The sequence below is a fragment of the Misgurnus anguillicaudatus genome, chromosome 6 (genome assembly GCF_027580225.2).
Source record: "Misgurnus anguillicaudatus chromosome 6, ASM2758022v2, whole genome shotgun sequence".
NCBI classification, from domain to species: domain Eukaryota; kingdom Metazoa; phylum Chordata; class Actinopteri; order Cypriniformes; family Cobitidae; genus Misgurnus; species Misgurnus anguillicaudatus.
Genome location: NC_073342.2, coordinates 32,862,854 through 32,882,682, shown reverse-complemented (window position 1 = coordinate 32,882,682; position 19,829 = coordinate 32,862,854). Strand labels below are relative to the sequence as shown.

General features: G+C 40.6%; 1 protein-coding gene across 4 annotated transcripts; it reads right to left on the bottom strand.

The window, feature by feature from the left end:
* Positions 1–61: 61 nt before the first annotated feature.
* Positions 62–18,613, bottom strand: prickle1a (prickle homolog 1a). Of its 4 annotated transcripts, none has more exons than XM_055193395.2 (8): positions 18,324–18,613; positions 5,728–5,913; positions 4,265–4,378; positions 3,544–3,681; positions 3,261–3,464; positions 2,975–3,161; positions 2,049–2,870; positions 62–1,332 (listed from the first exon to the last, which is right to left on the bottom strand). In XM_055193395.2, the coding sequence occupies exons 2-8, from the start codon at positions 5,899–5,901 to the stop codon at positions 497–499; spliced, it is 2,475 nt and encodes an 824-aa protein (XP_055049370.2). In that variant the 5' UTR covers positions 5,902–5,913; positions 18,324–18,613; the 3' UTR covers positions 62–496. The 4 variants fall into 4 exon arrangements, with proteins under 4 accessions (XP_055049370.2, XP_055049373.2, XP_055049374.2 ...); XM_055193398.2 differs by having other exon boundaries at positions 5,728–5,910; XM_055193399.2 differs by lacking the exon at positions 18,324–18,613 and adding an exon at positions 17,246–17,379.
* Positions 18,614–19,829: the final 1,216 nt, after the last annotated feature.

The following is a 19,829-nucleotide window of genomic DNA, read 5'->3' as shown; positions in this document are numbered from 1 at the left end:
GAGCAAACATATTTGTATTTAATAAAGCGCATATAAAGATGTTCACAAAAGAAACATAAGCGACTATGGCATGTTATGTATTTATTTTTAAAACCCTGATTAACAAAAGTGGAATCGCTGCAGACCTTCGCTCTGTATTACATACACACACAAAAAAATCTTTTGAAACTCAGGGATATAAAAATATTAGCTTTAACTCGACATTTTACAATATATACATTCATATATGCAAAGTTAAATTATTCTCTCTGTTAGTCTCTAAAAAGCGGCTTCATAAATATTGTATTTATTTGTTTCTTTCTTTCAAAGACTGCAATGATGATGTATTTTACTGCTGAAGTTAAACCGGAGTTTAACGTCACTGCTTGGCAAGAACTTTTCGACGACCGCTGTGTCATCGTGACCGAGTTGTATTGTATATTTAACAGTAAGCAGCTTAAAGCAGGTTTAATACTGGCATTCGCTTAAATATGCAGTTTTATTTTCCACTCCGACTCTATGAAATGATACAGTTTTTGCCCTTACGTCCTCTCTTCTGTTTGGACTTTGTTCGTGTACTAAAGGGAAGTTCATCAGCGTAATACTGGTACCGAGGTTGTCTCGGTTGTGGAATAGGCTGACCCAGGAAAAATCCTTCCTCCTCTGACTCGGATGATGAAGAAGAGCAGGTAGAGCACCAGTCATCGTCTTCCCCATACAAATGAGGAAATCTCTCCATGGCTTGGCTGTGCAATCCGTAGTTTTGCGAGTCGGCGTGAGTACGCGGGTGTTGTCCGTATCGAGCGTCGGGACCTGGGCCGTAGTGCCGACGGTCCTCCTTAAAGTTCATACGGGCTTTCTCTTTGGGAACCATGTGAAGCGCGTTGTCCGAACGAGATTTCCGACTTCTCCGTCTGTGATGATGGCGATGACGCCGTTGGTCTTGTTCGTCAAAGTGGTACGCTCGTCTCCGTGTGCGCTCGCTCATGGGAGGCTGCCGCACCTTTAGGTCATCGTAGTGTCCGTTATCTATGACATCATCTGAAAATTTAACCTGCTGCGGTTTGGACTGGGACTTGCTCCTTCTTAAAACTGGTATGTGAGCTGGTTTTGGCCTCTCTTCTGGAAGAGGAACCACCTGCTCTTGTTCCTCCTCCTCCTCCTCCTCAATGATCTCCACACGCTCCAGGTCAGACGTAAGACTCTTCAGAGAGTTGGAGCTTCTGTGTAGCATTGAAGAGTTCAGCGTCCCCATGTTACTCGTGTTCTCACCGTTCTCTTTTTTAAACCCAGAGAACTTTTGAAACGAGTAGAGCATTGTTTTCTCTTTAATATCCCCATCAATCGAAACACCTGTAATGATTAAAAGCACAACAATGAAGAAACAAAGCATACATTCAACTTTCTAGAGGTACAAATGCAACGCTGCAGACTTAGAAGTCTTTTAGAGGTCTAACCTAGAGGTCTTCTTCTCGGGTCTAAAGAAATGTACTCAACCCAAAATGACCCGAATCACTTTTTACCTGAACCCGACGTGCATAAATGTTTTTTTTAAGACCCCACCTGAGACAAACCCTAGAAAATTAGACCTGGCCCAGTGGCCATTTTTTAACCCGAACGGACCCGAATGTAAACAGCACCAATGTGTGTGCAGGCCCGCTGCTCCATTTATTTTCATTTGTTATCTGACAACGACACCAAGGTAACCGCTAAAATGTGCATTCAAAATTGATTGACAGGTCTGGCTCAACGAAAATTAACTACTGTGCTAGCCACATGATGTCGCAAGCGCTCTTGGCAAACACAGGAGGGGTTGGAAAAGGACCCAATGCACACATGCAAGATTGTTTGGGTCATCTTGGGTATGTTTGGCAAAAACACATTCATTTTAAATTACCCGAGACCCAAAGCTGCTAACATTATACATGTGATGCTTTTAGACCCAAACTTGCTCGGGTCTTGGGTCGAACCTCGAGTTTTCAGATCTAAGTGGACCTGTGAAGACCTCTTATATAACCATTCAATACCAATTATGCATCATGCAGTTCTTTTAGTTGTTTAAGTCTCACCTGTGATATTGGAGAGTGCCAAGGAATCCATGGAGTCTCTGATGTTCTGCTCTGCTTGTTTAAATTCATCTGTGATGCACTCTAGCGAGTCATTATACCACAGTTTATCTTCTTGTTCAAGCTCCTGGAGTTTCCTGCTGCTAGCAGGTCCGGGGTGACTACCGTACGCGGAATCACCCAGTCCATCCTGAGACTGGGCCCAGTACATGTCTGCCTTGTACTTTTTACTGGCAAGACTCTCGCTCTCGGCATGCGCCGGAAGCCTTCGCTGGCTCTCGTTTTTGACCTCGGAGTCGGTCGTCCACGAGTCAGCCGGTCTGCCGTCCTCCGGCTGCTGAAACATTCCATGTTCGCCAAACTTGAGGAGCAGCTGGGTCATGTAGTCCTCGTGCTCCGCCCATTCCTCATGGTCTTCAGGTGCTTCCTGTTCTTCCCCGTTCCTCCAAAAGTGGTTGTCTGCAAAGTTTAGCTGCGACAGCTTGTCGGACAAGGTGTCGTCTGCATTCCCGGACAGTCCAGGGAACTTGTAGTTACTTGTGGGGGAGAAGAGAAGCGACTGTCGACATTGATCGGAGCGGCTACTCTTTCCCATCTTTACGCTGCGACGTGATTCCTGAGATCTCGCCGATAGGAAGGCAGAGTCAGAAGAATCTGAGGCATGGATGTCCTCACCCAGACTACAGGCTTTAGAGCAGTAGATTCTGCCTTGCTTGGGGAGAAAGGGACAACCGAGCAATGAGCTCTTACATTGAGCACAGCTGAAGCAAGCATCTGTGGCGTGCCAATGGAGGCCATCATACGTCATTTGGGCATGGTCCACCCCTGAAGAAAAATAAACAGGAGTAAAAGGTCAAAAAGGCGTTTCACAGGCAAAAGTGGAAGATGCTTTGTGGTAAATGACGTCTAAAAGTGACTTCTGTGCTTACCGATGTGTTCACCGCAGGCCTCACAGTATTCTGCATACAGAGACTCGAAGCAACCGCAACAGTAGGGCCGACCGTCTTTCATGATGTACCGCTGACCACCCAGTAAGGTCTCACATTCAAAACATGAAAAGTGCTTCATGTGCCAGTGACGACCTTCTGCTTCTGTGCATTCATCTGCAAATATAATCTAAAACACAAGAATAACAATGATAAAGGTGTCACTTACTTCACTTACAGAACCACAAGCTAAGATCCGCTCTGATGCATTAAAGAGAATGAATCTCACCTCATCACAGGAAGAACAGCGTGGCTTTAACAGTTCAGCGTGATGTCTTCCACAGTGGATCTTCCCCTCATGACAGAAGTAAATGAGATCCACTAGGAGTTCACTGCAGGTGGAACATCTAAAGCAAGCCGGGTGCCAACACTGTCCAGGTTTGGCCCGTGATGCAGACACCACCATCTCTCCTCCACTGATGTTCTCTCCACACTACAGACGTAGAAAACAATATTTCAATAACAAATACAATCGGCATCAGGTGCACACAACTCTTGATTTAAACACGTACATGTTCACACGTGGCACGAAGGATCGTCCTCGGCAGCAGTTTTAATGTTCCTCGTCCAAGGGCCTCTTTCTTTCTCTGTGTGCTGAACATATGAAGCTCGTTCTTCTCCTCTTCACTGAGAGATTGGCAGTATCGCACCTGAAGAAGACACAATTTAACACAATACAGGTTAGAACGAGTGTTTCTTCAGATCATCTACACACAGGAGAATGGATAGGAACGCACATAATTCCTTTTCCTAACAAGCTTATTGTTGATATCCAGCACATCGTCTACTGCAAGTGTTAAAGTGGTTTTTAAATATTTGGACTTTTGCTGAGATGGAAATTTAGAGAAGGGATGAAAACCTCTGACTCAGCCAATCTACTCTTAAACTTACTGATTACTTTTGTTTAACTCAACTTAAATGAGAGGAAAAGAAACAAAAAAACCTTCATGTTTACAGCAAAATCAAGAATCACACTCAGACTCGAGAGTAACAGAACCACACACACACACCAACACAACAACAGACATTGAGTCACATCGAGTTCTCAAGCGTCTCATTGTAGAAACACCTCCAGAGATCTGAAGAAACAAAGCATCTTTCTGTGATGGTGTAAGGAATGCAGAGGACGTGCTGAAGCTAAAACACCCACACCATGCGCCACATAGAAAGATATCTGAGGGGGTTTGAAAATGCTGAGAAACAACAACAGACTGTTTGTGTTTAAAAACTCACTTCATTGTCATGAGGAGGCAGCTGATACAGAAGCTGTTTGATACGATTCTTCTCACCCGGGCTGTTCACATACGGCACTTTATCCTCAGGTAGACATGAGAAGTAAAGCTGGACCTGGAGTAAGATAAAGAGAGATCAGACGAGTTCATAAAAGTGTTGATCAGCAGTGTAATGTTATGTGAATGCATCAGTGGATTATCAACACAATGTAATGCTGCAGCGAGAGTCCAGTTCCCGTGGATGAAGTTGTGTTCACATGAAGAGCATTTCAAACACATGGTGTGAATGTCAATCACTCTCAGCTGTCCACTTCAGATCAAAACACATGAGACCAATGTTAAAACCAGGTGTAGATGAAATCCAATGGTTTTGTCCAGGGATGCACCGATACAAAAGGACTGAGAATGCATCTTCAAATAACAGTACCAGTAATTTACCTTTTAAATCATTGCTTCTGATGCATTTAATTGTCAAGATCAAATCTGCCCTGATCATCGCCTTTTTTTAACAATCGGTCAATGTCTGAAAGCAGGAAAAAATCTGCCGATACCGATTATAGGCCGATATATCGCTGGTTTCGTCCTACGGATTTACTGAAAGCAATGACATGAAATAGTTCTCCTAAGATTTGTCAAAGGAAGCACCAGGTCTTGTTGTGATCTCATTGAGCTTTACAGAAACCTGTTTATCATCACAGAGGCTTTTTACTGTAATCTATTGTGTTTCTTTGACACTTTGACCTTTGCCTTGTGAAGAGGATAGGGGGGCTTTACGAGTAGCGGTCGTAACAGCTGGAACGAGCTTTGAGAAGAACCCTGCTGATGTTGAGCTGCTCTACTGGAAAGCCATTTAAAGCTGACAATCATGAGCTCATAAATCACAGACTCAATATCCAGCCGATGCGTTACCTTCACTGCCCCCTGCTAATTCAACAACACGCAATCATCACCTATAATACACGGGGCAATTCACACAACGACTGCTATAAAGACATTACATTTAACACAAAAGCTGTGCTTTAGTCCTAGCATTAAAAAAGTTTTTTTTATTTGGTGTTCTTCAAGAGAATGGGAAGGCGTTTCCTCGTGTGCTAACTGGGTTCAGATTCACATCAGGTATGAGCGACTGCACACACATCAGGGGAAACCCCTAGCAAACCCCTGCGCTCTTCACCGTTTCGAGCCCCCGTCTGGCATCTCTGACATAATGACTTACAGATTTTCCATGAAGCAGTTTGTAAATAAAAAGCAGCATTTCCTGTTTTCAAAATGCCTGTGGGCTTCGCTGTGGCTGCAAAAACTTCAAATCTCTCAGACGTGGAATTGGATCTGAAGTAATACATATTCATTGTCTAACAGCTTACATATAGTGTTGAAATATGACCAGCAGAAAACAGAGCAGATTATCTTCATTACAGAAACCAGACCCCCCTCAGATGTCTTTGGTTCAGTATGATGCTTTACCTTTTCTGGTCTGAGTCCTGGTGGTACCCAAGCGTATTCCTCAAGAACACAACCAGAGTCATCATCTGACGTGGAGCTCCGCTGGAAACCGAACGTGAGCTTGTCGATCTTCGGCTCCATGTCCCGTCGCCTCACATCACCACGGAAACCGCCGGACTTCATCTCAGAGTTCATCAGATAGACCTGCTGGAGAGGGAACAAGGTGTTATCACCTACAGTAAGACACACTCACTCAATTCATGTATATACTCTCTAACATTAAAAACTGTAAAAAGAATTCGTTTTCAACCATTCAATGATCGATATATTTGACAGAAAATGTTATCGACCAAACAAGTGTCCAAAATTCCAGATTCTGCTGATAAACTGATGGTGAGGTTTATTGTGATTGTGTTGATGAATCAGACTGAGCTTTGATTGTGATGATAATGATGTGGTCAGATCTTCCTCTATTCTGACTCTGTTTCATTTACTTTCATCTATTTTCCTGACTGATCATCACTGGAGAAGCTTCTGGTTGTTTCTCATGATGGATTCAGTAAGAACATCTCAAGACAAGATCTCTCATGATGTCCTTCTCTCAGCCCCTTTGAAGCTCTTTCAGTACACAAAGCACAACAAAGCCATATGGTAACGCTTGAAGCGCGTGTCTTTCTCCAAACCCAGAACCTGTCGCGCTGCATCAAGGCCTGCTGAGCGACATCAGACGCTTTCATCTCACAACTGCTGTGTGTGGAATGAAAACAGGTGAGATGATGAACTGAAGACACCGACAGGTGGACCGACACCAGAAACCATCAACAATGTGAAGAACAGAGGATCACAATGCAGCAAAATCTTTGGGCTTCATTTTCTTTAATAAACTTAAAACCTTATTTTCTTGATTCGCAAAGAAAACACATTCCTTCCTTAAAACCACTGAAAGTTTATGAGAAAAGACCACGATCAGATGGATTTACTGTACATTTATGATGGATATTGAGCAGATAAACAAACATACATCAGACTACAGATGGCACACAACTGAAATAACTCAACACACTTGTGCTTTCTTTGAAGTGTCCAGGCCTGAAATTCTCGCTGATTTGTTTTGTGTGTTATTTACACAACAACATTTTAAATCTATTTGATCTTTACCAGAAAGTGAAGTTTTAATGTCCTTTTTTCAACAGAGATAATGACTGTAAAACACTTGTCAACTCTTGAGACCAGAATAACCACCACCAGAAATAGAAAGAAAAACACATCTGTGAGAAAGAGTTATCATTTATAAATCTGCTTATTTCATGCAGAACAGACAAATTTTATCTGTCAAACATGTTGAAGTTTTCCTCTATGGGCTTTTAAAAGAAAACAACAATATAAGCGTTGTGAATTAAACAGGAGGTCAATGAGTAAGACAGATTAGTGATCAACACCCTTTATAAGAATGCTAATATCCGCCTCAGATCCCATCAGCATCATTTCCTCAACTTCCTGATCTAATCTACAACTGAATTTAAGAGAAACTACAGTCCCGTCCCATCCAAAATAAACAGCCACTTCACAAGCGAGTGGTTTTGTGTGAACCTCAGGGAATCAACGGCGGTTCGTTCTGCAGAAGAACCCTGGAGCTCTGATGTTTAACAGGCCCTTGTAGGGTTGCTTGTTAACATGGCTTTGGAGGTCCGAGAGATGCACATCTCCCTAGATCCACCCACAAGAGCCCCGAACGCCACCCAATGGGGGGCAGACAGGGGTGTTGGGGGGAAGGAGGAGATCATGCAGGGCTAACTACCAACAACTCATATGGTAATGGACCATCAAAATAGCACAGAACCATTTACACAAATGAAGAAATGTCTGGTGTAGTAACCAAAGAAGATTCAAACTCCCAGGACTGTTTTGCATAAATCCTGATGACATCAGGTTCAGACCCAACACATGACATTCCTGACTTTGCTAGTTGATTTCCATAAATCCATAAAATGTGAAAATGGGTTAACTGCCATTTTCATCTAGTAAATGTGACTGGTTCCAGTTCAGCAGAGTGTTTTATCAATCGGTTTGATTTGTTTCAGTCCACACCCTTGCTTGAGTCACTGCTAAAATTCTGATTGTTTGAAAGTTTCTGTACAATACAAACTAAAAGTTTAAAGGTTTCTTCTACTTTTGTTGTGGCAATAAAAAACAATTTCTCTTTCAGGAAAAGAGTTTTATAAAACTCTCTGTAAATCTTTTCAGACAAGGCTTAATAATCATACAGAACAACTGAAAACAAGAACTTAAAACTAAGATCTCTGCCATAGCTTTTCCTAAAGTATCAGACAGCCTTCATTATTTTACCATCAATGCAGAAATCTAAAAATGGATGCTAAATTCACATGCAAAATATTCAATACTTTTACAAATTCACATTATGCACGATCTTAATGCATGACAATGAATGAGAATCTATTATGCGTGACAAGACTTTGATATCAATTATGTTCATTAATCAACTGGACAAAGCCCATAATGACTCCCAAAACCATACTATTATGTGCTATTTGAAAAGATTAATAGGGTATATAAAATCATCAGTAAAATGCCATTGCCGATTTCTAGATGTTGGACATCCAGCAGCTCTGACTCATTCGAGAGCATTTGGGCGATCCTCGCAAACTTTTGGCCAAACTTGATTCATCGCTGTGAATGTTATTGCAAGAAGACCAAATGGTTTCAAGGCTTCATTCCAGCAGACTTCTGAGGAAGACCACCTGCATACTGAGCCACTGGAGACTAAATGACTGAAACCTTCAGATATTTACACACACCACAGCTCCTTCACACCTCTCAACAGATCCTCATCCATCTCATCGAGACCTACAGTGACTCCTGGATCTTACAGCTTCCAAATATAACTCGATAAAGTAGGACTTGACACAGTAAAATATAGGTTACATGATTTACTTCCGATGTCTGTATAATCCTGTGAGATATACCTTCATACAGCACTCAGATTTAAAAATCATTTCACTCACCTCTGTCTTCAACCAATTCAATGCTTTCCAAAGATAAAAGTCTCCAAAAGTCCTCTGGTCCCTTGACTACATGTTCTCAGTCTTATCCAGACTTTTCCCATCTAAATCCAAACCAGACGAGATCTTGTGATTCTCATTCACATCTGTGAGCAGACACAACGCTCATGAGTCAAACACAAACACACAGAGGATCTGTGGAGAAAGATCTTCATCTACTGCTGTAGAGCCACACCCCTAAAACTCCAACCTGACCATTCACAAACTCACTCACATCCCCCTTCACAGCAAATACCTCATTCACTATCCTGACATCTCGCTTTATCACTTTTACAATCAGACACTAATGTCAAAGAAAATCCTCTTTGTCTTGTTGAGATTACATTGAAGATACGTTGTTCTGATAAGCAAAACTACACAGATGAATCTTATTAGACATTTATTTCATCAGATTTAGTTTCACGGGTTTCTCTCTGTACTGAAAGCGGCGTTGTCACAAATCAAAATAACTCTTTATGAGTCAAAGTCCACAGTGATGCCATCAGATCTCAAAACATCCACACGTTACAAACTGTTTAGCATATAAATCACAGTCTGTCTTTATCACACGATCCACTTCCACGTGGATGTTTTGTTATTTATAAGTGCTGTTTGGTGAAATAATGTGTGCGTTAGATGAACAAAAGCTTTCATGTTCCTTACCAAACCACCAGGAGACCCTGAAGAACAAGACATCCGACATTCATACAGTGACACAAACATCTCTGAATGTGACACTTGACCTCAAATTGAGTCCTCCTGGCTGTAAACTGAAAGTAAATCAAACTTCATCTCTGGAATGTTCAAACGCTGAAGATCTTTGTGTTGTTGAAATAAACAAAGCACAGATTTGTGTTGGGTTCAGCAGGACAGAGGCCGGAGGATGTTATGAAACTGATTCACCTCAGGGTGGTCTTTAATGGTGACCCTTAACATTTCACGAAACAGAAAACTTCCAGTGGGATCTTCACGACGTGTCCGATTCAACAGCTCAGTTAATTGGCCGATGACATGATCTACTGTAGAAGAACTGCTGTTTAATCCATTCGGTTCATCTCTCTGACAAGATCACTTTGTGCAAACCTAAAAATACTCTGCAAAGAGTTCTATGATGGTTTCCCTGAAGAAAAGCCAGCTAATGGGACGGTGGTCGTGGAGGTTTTTTGGAGGACAACGCCATTGTTGCAGTCAAGTCCACAGAGATGTAAACACAGCAGGACTCGAGCCGAACCACGGCACTTATTGTTACTGAAACAAAAAGGAAGAAGGGATTTGTTCTCCCTGGTATTAGCGGGTTGTAGAAAGATAAACAAACCTTACTGAGAGACTATTCATGAATGTGAAAAGTTCAGACTCCTACTGAGAAACACCAGGACAAAACTTCTGAATGCAGATGGTAAAAGTGCTTTTCTGAGTCCAAATGAACGATCATGTGATTTTACAGTGAATGTTTGAATGAACATTTACGGTCATCATTTGGTCTTTCTGGTTTGGTTTGGTTAAGTTTTAATGCTTGGGAAACTGAGCAGTATGTTTGCTTAAGCTGTGATTTAAGGACTCGATGAAATAAAGTCTTTTAAAGTGAATCTAAACATAATGTCAAACTTTGCCATTTGAGACACATCACAGGTCGGTGATCTCTGACCTCAGCAAACACTGTCTGATGCCAACGAAGTCATCCTGCTCCAAAAATACTTCTATAGTTTCCTAAAAACCTTTTAGCGCTGTGTCTCTTCTGCTGAGGTAAAGTTAGCTCTGGTTTCACAGTTCAGGGTTAAAGTGAGGATTCTTGTGGAATAAGTCAGACATCCATGACCTGAGATCCTTTCTGAGAAGAGAGGGCTCATAAATCACCCCCACCCATTCATCTCTCCACCCCTCACGGTCACAGGGATTTACCAAGCACCTAACACCTGGCTCGACCCTGTCGGGCTGTAAAACAGAAAGACCGGCACGTCCGGACGTATGCCGAACCCAAACCTGAAGAAAATCCAAAGCTGGAGTCACATTCCTCTCTTTAATGTTCTCTACTTCAGCCCCGGAGGACTGACCTACATCTGCCTACGTCCTAAATTCAGACACTTAATGTGGGCCAACAATCACGTGGACCTATGGAAATTATTTTAGCCGACTTGTGCGAGAACATCTCTGGAGTGAATAAACATATATATACAGTACAGTGTAGGGTATTAGCATGAGAGTTGTAATGTTAAAGGACTGATGTGTGAAACTTTTGTAAGTCAGGTCATGTGTATTGGCTGGAGATATCCCATCATGCTTTGTGAGTTCAGCTTTGAGGGTCATTGGCTGCTATTTATGAGAGCTATTGTTTCACATAGAGCACTCCTTCTCATAAAAGTGAGACTGTTCTGTGACTTTAATGACCCGCCAATGGCCGTTATCAGAAAACAAGACTGACAAAGAAACGGTCATAAAAAACAATAAAACTGTGTTATTCTACTGTAAAAAACCCAACAGCCCCGGAGAACAGGCAGAGGTCAACGGCTCAATCCTCATCACGCTGATATTGACTGACAAACACAGACAGACCAACACAAAACTTACAGACAAAATAAAACAAATCCTCACAAAAAACATGAAGAACGATCAGACATTTATATCTGGAAAATAGTGAGTATGTCAAAAGATCTCAAACTATTAAAGGTGCTTTATTACTTGTACATCACATGGCCAACTTGTTGAAACTCAAAGATACATCAAGCGTCTCTGCTTCAGTTAAGACAGAATCATCAAAGTCAATGGACAGATCTTGAGTTCATTTCTCCTAAATCATTTACATTTGTCAGAAACTTTAATCCCATATTACTTACAGTGCATTCAAGCTATACATCAGTATTTGTGTTTCCTGGGAATTGAACCCATGACCTTTGCCATGCTAACACAATGCTCTACCAGCTGGGCTACAGCAACACCTTTAAACTCAAAGCATTCATACAGTTTATACAAAGCAGCACATAATGGAGGTCATACACAAACTCTTTTCTAAATCCATCAATCAGTTTATCCCTACAGAAGAATTTAAACTACACATCAAATATCATAAATGATCACAACAAAAGAAAAAAAAAAACTCTATGAAGATGAAATGAAACACACACGCACATGCACAAACACACATACATGCACACAAACACACAGATGCACACACACACACACACACCGACACATGCACAGACACACACTTATACCTGCATGCACACGCACGCACACACACACATGCACAGATACACACACTTATACATGCATGCACACGCAAACACACACACACACACACACACACACACACACACACACACACACACACACACACACACACACACACACACACACACACAGTTTACATAGAAGGCAGCAGGTTTTGTGTGTTGTCAGTTAAGTGATATTGTAACAGTTTACTCACACAAACAATCACACAATCTTTATAAAAAGCAGAAACACTTCAGCCAATCAGAGCTGAATAATAAACTTCTGTCATTATTACAGGAATATAAAACATTACAATGACATTAAACACTCAATCATTCATCATAATAATAATTGTTGTATATTGTCAACAAATGTTTAAGTAAAGTATGTTTAGATTTAGTATTGGTGACGACTACAATAATGAAAAACTGAGATTCAGCAGTAAGTGCTCATGAAGGTCTAATAAACACATTTAACTAAACTCCTGCTGCTGTAAACATCAATGATGTCAGACAGATTCATTACAGTAAACTGTGCATGTGTATTAAACCATCAATGAATGAATTACAGACTTACAGTTGAACTCAGATCTGCTCTTATGTCATCCTACATGTACGAGACAAAAATACCCACAATCCCCTTCTCAACTAAAACACTACAAGCTTCATTCAATGAGACTCATAATGGATCTGCCCAAGGCAGCATCCGTCACAACACACAGATCTGCTGACCGTGGCAATGGTTGAGAGGTGTTTTACTCGGTGACCTTTGACCTGTGCTGCTATACTGGACCTTTAAAAGAGAGTTATCAACTCCCTCGTGTTCCTTAAAAACAGCTGGAGTCCCTTTGAGTTACTGACCCTAAAGATTGACCCTTCTTTACTTTACTGATCTAACTTCAATCAATGAAGAATAAACTCCAAATACTTTTTAATCTTATTGAAACAAACCATCACGTTAAAATTAAAGAAATGATATTTGTTACAATAAAGAAACTGCAGGTGAACTATGCTGCATCATGTCGCATTTCATGCAGAAACAGAGAACAGTTATAAAGTCTAAGCCTGGATTTACACTGAAAATCTTGATGCCCAATTCTGATTTGTATCCATTTTTTTTTTTTATGCCCGACTTACATCATATTTTAAAAGTGACTCGTATCTGATATCTGCATTTACACGAAACACTTGACAAAACTATTCAAGGTAGACATACAGACCCAGAACAGCTTAAACCACAGAGGAAGTTAAAGAGGCCCTTCCACATAAAACCGTTTTTACTTGTATTTTTTTATATGTGTTAGGTCCATATGTGTTTGTGTTTGTGTTGTGAATGTGAAAATTAACTTCCATCTCCTCTGTCAGCTCTAGCCACTGAAAAGAAATAAGCGCAGAAATCAGGTCAGTTTGAAAAGCTTATCAGTGTGACGTGGAACTGATCGAGGTCATTACTATTCATGAGCTCTTCATCTTGAGACCGCGCCCACATATTACGTGTAGTTGAGTTAGTTTTCATAACAAGTTACAGCAAGGATGGCTAAACATCAACCGTACCGTATTCAGGCCATTGTTTTTCGTCGAGAGACATCATTCCTATTAAACGAGGGAATCATAACAGTTGCTACATGTTTGGATGTTCAGAAGAACGCTGGATTTGAAGAGAGACTGCGATTAAAAAGCAATGCTCCTCCATCAATATAAGATCCAAACAGAATGGCGCAGCTTATGTGAGTAAAACACTTTAGTACTATGTGTCACTGTGGCGGCCGGTGTTTTCTCTTCCGAGGGGCGCGAATTCATGCTGCACACACATTGAAAGGGTTTATGATAAAAGACACGCGTGTGTGTGTGTGAGTAAAACACTTTAGTACTATGTGTCACTGTCAGTTGCGGCCGGGATTTCTCTTCAGAGGAACGCGATTCACGCGAATTCATGCACATGCATCGAATGTGATAAAAGACACGTGTGTGTTTATGCGTTCGTTACACACGCATCGACGGGTTTATGTAAAAGACGTTTGTGTGTGTGTGTGTGTGTGTGTGTGTGTTTGTGCGTGCGCTGCTACACGCGCATCGAAAGGGTTTACGATAAAAGACACGCGTGTGTGTGTGTCAAAAGGGTTTATGATAAAATATGCGTGTGTAAGAAAGACACTGTCTCTTAAGACACTCACTTAACATTAAACTGATTACACATGAGATTAAATTGAAAGTTAGTTTGAACGAAAAACTGTTACCAATCATAGCAGTGGGCGTTTACTTCAATGCGGCCCGCCCATTAAAACGGTTCATTTCTCTAACCAGCCTCAAAATCAGGGTACAAAATGGCCTATTACTTATTGCTTTTGATGTTTTTGGATGTAAAAACCATGCAAACGTCATGAGTAGACCTCAGACAACAGTATAAAGCAATAAAGACGACAGAGGAAGGGCACCTTTAAATGTTGCGATATGCAATGGACGAAATGATTAAAGATTATAGAGCTTTATTTCTGTAATAACACATAAAACTTTTCAAACATGTCAATCTTGCGCTGCTAGAAGAGTCATGTGATCACAGGTGGTGTCCACTTGAGTTGACGTCATTTGCCAGCGTCGCATTTTTAATGACGCACGACACAAGATGGGAATATCTGATCTGACCGCTTACATTGCAAATCCAAATGCATGTATCTGATTCATATCAAATTTATTTCCACATATGAATAAAGCCTGAAACCGGTGGGAGAATATTGGATTTTGTGCGTTTTTCCTGCTTACACATTCGTGGGTCACATCCAATCTGTGCCACATGAGGAAAATATTCAGTCACATCAAACATGTAGTGTAAATGAAGCCTAAGACGACATCTGAAAACTCTACTACCACTACTGATCAATCTCATGCTAAATCTGATACTTCATAATTAAAAATAGTGTTCGGCTACATCAAATTATGTCTGATGATGAGAGAGAAACATGCATATCTGAATCCATTTCATTTAATATCCTCAAGCTCAACTCAGTTATTATATAACAGTGTCTCTGTGTGTGTGTTTGTGTGTACAATGTGTGCATGTCTGCGTGTGTGTGTTTGTGTGTGCGTGTTTGTGTGTGTCTAAGCACACATCTGGTTTTGTGCAGTTTGAATGTTTCTTTAGCTTGGAGCAGGAAGACGGCGTGTTCACTCCAAACAAACCTCCGCTCTTTGATCATCTGTTATTCTCCATCAGCGCTGTACCATCAGTCTGAATCCGGTTCTGTTCACACTGAAACTCAGTCAATATTGACTCACCTGTACAGTAATGACCTCTGACCTCATCACACATACAGTATTATAAACACACACACACACACAGATCTACGACCATCACAGCGTGTCTTCTCATATACAGAAACATACAAAGATCTTTCACACTGAGTCCAAAGATGCTCCGGCACAGCAAATGGACGGTGGCCATGAAGCACCTGTCTGCGTGAGATGAGATAACTTTCTGTACCAGCAGGTGGCAGTAGTTGTTGTCCTTTAATCAAAACTGGAAGAGCTAATGACTGCCAGGATACAAAATATCACACTCGCTTACAAGTTTCGCACAAATCTCACTCACCGCAGACAGGTGGGTGATGTAAGGAATAATTGACGACGGGCCATTGAATTATAAGAAAATAAGGCACACCAAGGTGGTAATGCGGCACGACGCGAAGCATTATACTGCATTATACTGTGTGCGGTTTACAGAAAAATATTCAACACCCATAGAACATTTCTCAGCCAATCAGAATGCAGCATTCAACAGACCAGTGGTATAAATATCTGTAATGTTTTTTAGCACAAATATTCTTAGAAGTCAAAATTTTGGCTGCATTATTTGTGTCCCCTTCAAAATTGCTGCTTAAAAAAAAAACATCACAGCTATGATATTGGATTGACTGGATTTTATGGGAATTGTAGTGGTTGTAATGTAAACTTAGGGTGACCATACATGCCATTCTTCCCGGACGCGTCCTGGCCAGGATTTCGGGTTCGCCTTCCGGAAGTCGTAATTTTCGACCGCATACGTCATAGATGATTATTATTATTATTACAAAAAAGCAACCGTTACATTTTAAGGTAAGAATGAAACTACGATTGTATGTCTTATGTTTTTAACTGAATGGCGTATGCGGTCAACAAATACGACTTCCGGAAGACGCACCGAAATCCTGGCCAGGACGCGTCCGGGAAGAATGTCATGTATGGTCACCCTAGTAAACTATAATTGACTCTGTTGGTCTCTACTGGTTTGTGTTGGGTTCTATTAGTTGGACCATTAAATCCTACTGGAATAATGCCCAAAACACACCACAGAAAAAACTTTTGTTGTGGTTTTAATGGTAAAAGCTAATGGTTCCTAATGACATTTTAACAAAACAAAAAAAAGAATTTCTGTGATGGTTTCTATTGTGTTTCTTCACACAAATTGATGTTTAGTATTATTACCCACAATTCTCTTTGTTAGGGCGGATCATACTGATGAGTGATGAGTTTCCGGTGCATCATATAACATATGCACAAACACACACACACACACACACACACACATGCACACACAATCTGTTAGATACTGATGACAGATAATTTCCTGTAATCTCCTGTAATAGCATTAATTCCACACCTCAGACACACAGTACTGTAATCGTATGTGAACATCAGGTCAATTACAGCAGCTATTAAGATCCAGATCAGATGATCCGATCACGCTTTACCCCTGATGATAGCACATGTCAATGTCACATAACTACCAAACACATCCAGAAGATAAACAAATATACTACCAGGATTGAAAATGCTAAAAGTTAATCTAGTTGACACAACCTGGAGCCAGACATGCATGCAATGATCAACCCCACCACTAGAGAGCGCCACCACATCAACTTCTCTACTGCAGGTAAACTCTACGGGGCGGTTTCCTGGACAGGGATTCGTTTAAGCCAGGACTAGACCTTAGTTTAATTAGGAAATATAACTAGTTTTAACAAACATGCCTTACTAAAAACATTACCTGTGTGCATTTTTAGGCAAAACAAAGAGCACTGATGTATTTTAAGATATGTCAGTGTTTTCAGTTTTGACATCTCTAACATTTATTTAACTCTAGGACTAGTCTAATCCCTGTCTGGGAAACTGCCCATACATCTCCCATTACAATCATCATTATAGCATACAAAACAGCTCAGAGTCCATCTGAGAGACTTCAAACTGAATGAAACACATTCATTAAACAGCAGGAGGATGGAGAGGAATCATCAAACTCACTGAAGAAAGAATCTGTTTGTTGTTGTTAAATGAGTCTCCATATGGAAACTGAGTCCTGTTGACATCTGTGGGGCTCAAACCCTCGACCAGTTGGCATCAAGACAAACAGCTTAATGATCGCTGTCAGAGACTGTAAAGATAAACTACTGTACCAAAGTTAATCTCATAGAAACACCAAGTCACGCCTAAACGCTTGCTAAAATAAAACTAAAGGATTAAGGGGAAAGTTCAGCACCTAAATATGGAAATTTCAATAAATTACATTATACAGTTATTTTCCACACAACAACAGCAGGGATGAAACACAGAACAATAAAGGTATTGTAAAAATAAGAAGTCAAACGACATTTAAAAGGTAAGAAAAACACGAGCTCTGTTCTTCACATACAGTTCAAACTTTTCTTACTGATATCTAGTTGTTTTATGTTCACATCAGACTACCAACATGAAATAAACTGACTGTTTAAAGAATAAAACCGTACATCATTTCAGATCTGTCACAGAGACAATCAAATAAAGAGAAGTTTTGTTTTAGGGTGAATGTTCCCAAAAGAGAGACACTGAGATGTAAAATATAAACAGAGGATAAAAACTCCTGAGGAATTGAATGGGAATCTCTGAAGATTAACATAAAAAGCCTTGCGGTTAAGCTGGAGATGGTAGATAACCAAGACTGGTTACACACCAGTTGTCATTAAAGTGACATGCACAGCTGAGTCCAAACATCTCAATCCAAACATCTCAGTTTAAACAACTCACTCCAAACCACACACACAAACACACACACACACACACACACACACAAACAAGTTCAATTCAATTTTATTTATATAGCGCTTTTCACAATTGTTAATTGTTGCAAAGCAGCTTTACATGAGTAAATGTATGGAAGAACACAGAAAATCAATAGATAATATTTTAGTACACACAAACTCTGAGGTGTACATGATGAAGCTTTTGTTTTACATTTCTGAAAGAATGATCCCACACATTTACTGCGCAATTTCATCCCATGAAAACTTCACTGGATATAAATGTTGCAGATCTTCATCACTCGTTACATTATAACACATCTTACCTGAACGCTATTTCTCAAGAAGAGGTAATTTCTCGCGTCTCCAGTTCAGATCTCCTCTATGTGAACAACAGATCCGCGTCCGCGTTCATTTGAGTCAGTAAAGTGTCCACGCGTGCACGAAACGCGTCGATGAGCGCAGATCCAGAGTTTAAATCATGATAAAGAAAGAGAAATGAAGCGCGTGTCTGTGTTTGTGTGTGTGTCTGTTAAGTGTGGAGTTAACAGAGAGCTGTGGCGCAGCGGCGGTGGGAGGTTCAGGTTCCTCTTGCGCGCAACGCCTTTGCGTCACGACGAGGACACGAGCACGAGCTCTACACATTCTGAGGTGCAGCAATACTTTTGAGGTGGTTGGTTTTATTTTACATGAGAACTTTATTGTCTGAGAAGTTATTCCATGGTTTCATGGTTTGACCTTGTGAGGGACACACACACACACACACACACACACACACACACACACACACACACACACACACACACACACACACACACACACACACACACACACAGGTCACTGTATTTGAGTCACTATCTAAGTCACTTACGAGTCACTGTATCTGAGTCTCTTTATGAGTCACTTTGTCTGAATCACTTTTTTGAGTCAGTTTGTCTGATTTATTTTATCTGAGTCACTGTATCTGGATCACTGTATTTGAATCACTGTAAAAATGTATTTGCTGCCTTAAATGTTTTTGTTTAATCAACTCAGATTAATAAGTAATGTCAATTAACTATTAGTTATCTTGACTAGAGATGTGTTGTTACAACTTATAAAATAATGTTGACATATTTTATTTTGAAAGTTATAACAACACATCTCTACTCAAGATAAATTAAAGTTAACAAGTTGACATGACTTGTTAAAGGCGGGGTGCGTGATTTTTGAAAAACACTTTGAAAAAGGGAGTTGTGCCGACTACCAAAACACACTTGTAGCCAATCAGCAGTAAGGGGTGTGTCTACTAACCAACATTGTTGCCTGGGTTACGTATGTGTGGGGCGGGTCTATCAAATGAAGGTCCAGATTCTTTTGGGGTTAATAATCAAGGACTTTGCTGCAGTAACATGGCTGCAGGAGGCACAATGATATTACACAGCAGCCGAAAATAACCCCCTTAGTATCTTTCAATAGCGGGGGACTATTTTCAGGCAGTGCGTAATATTCGTCCTGCAGTCATGTTACATCAGCAAAGTCCTTGATTATTATGCCAGAATGAGAGTATAGTTCTTAGACATATCTGCTTAGAAAATCACAACTTTTAATTTTCTGTCGGTCTTAGTACACGATGTAACTACAGAAGAGTCAAGTTTTAAATAGGAAAAATATTAAAACTCTTTGGTTATTTTTTGCCTGATGCTAATGGTCTAATCAGATTCAATGGATTGTGCTAAGCTATGCTAAAAGTGCTAGCGCCAGACCCCGAGATCAGCTGAATGGATTCCAAAATGGTAAAAATCAAAGGGGAGCTGGAACATGAGAATATTTTCAAAAAAAGTGGAATGTCC